Consider the following 908-nt stretch of genomic DNA (forward strand, 5'->3'; position numbering starts at 1 on the left):
TCCTTGAATATTAAGTGAATAATATTAGGTATATTAACAATAAATAATATGAAAAACACATTAGTACATATATAAAAGCTACTTAAATACAAAAAATAGAATATAATAAATTTTATTTATTACTTTCACTTTCGCAATTCAAATTCCCCGCCATATCTCCTGTCCTCCATCTTGCTCTCTCCCTTCCCTCTTGTACCTATCTTCATCATTTTGCGCAATGTCAGTCGAACGCTCTCCATGGCGACATTAACCTCAATCTTGTCGATTTTATTATTCTGTTCGTGTCTTAAATTTTGCCATTTATTTAAAAATCATCATGGAGCAGAATTGCAACAAAGTGTTAATTTGGCTAGACAGGAGTACGTTCAGAGGATGTGCGATTTTTATAAAGGAAATACTGGGAAGAAATTTGAAGATTTAACAGGCAAAGATTTGGAACATGTTTTAATTGACAGAGAACGCAAGTTGCTGTATTGTTATGTACCCAAGGTAATAATGGACTTTGATTTGTATTTAGACAAAAACTAGTTTTTGGAGATACTGAGAATTAGATGCTTAAAAAAGATTCTACAAATTATTATATATCTGATTGCATTTTAACCTTTGGCACCTATGAGCAAAGTTTCAGTTTTTAGCTAAAATAAGTCATTTTGAGTTAGTTTTTTATGGTCAACAGTAATGTTCAATCAGAAACTAGTTTTTGATGTATTCTTCAATACTTCAAAATTGCTACTGCCGAGAAACATTATAAATGTTGTCTCGTTATTACCAAACCTGATCGTACTCTACTATCAGGATGCATAGAATTTATATGAAGCTAGTCGAATGATACATTGAGTATGTTAGAGTCAGATTTAGTTTATCGCTATCATAAATCATTCATACTAATTCATGTTTACATACACATA

The 908-nt window shown here is 30.8% G+C and overlaps 1 protein-coding gene across 1 annotated transcript in view; it reads left to right on the forward strand.

Annotated features, from left to right (window-relative positions):
• The first annotated feature begins 237 nt into the window (after positions 1-237).
• The window catches only part of LOC113367900 (protein-glucosylgalactosylhydroxylysine glucosidase-like), a 37,032-nt gene continuing 36,361 nt past the window's right edge, over positions 238-908 (forward strand). Inside the window, exon 1 of the mRNA XM_026609474.1 lies at positions 238-489. Coding sequence (XP_026465259.1) covers positions 238-489 — 252 coding nt within the window. The remainder of the gene's footprint in view (positions 490-908) is intronic.

The sequence above is a fragment of the Ctenocephalides felis genome, unplaced genomic scaffold (genome assembly GCF_003426905.1).
Source record: "Ctenocephalides felis isolate EL2017-DRISC unplaced genomic scaffold, ASM342690v1 CF-g0.4_SCAFFOLD_01170, whole genome shotgun sequence".
Classification (NCBI taxonomy): domain Eukaryota; kingdom Metazoa; phylum Arthropoda; class Insecta; order Siphonaptera; family Pulicidae; genus Ctenocephalides; species Ctenocephalides felis.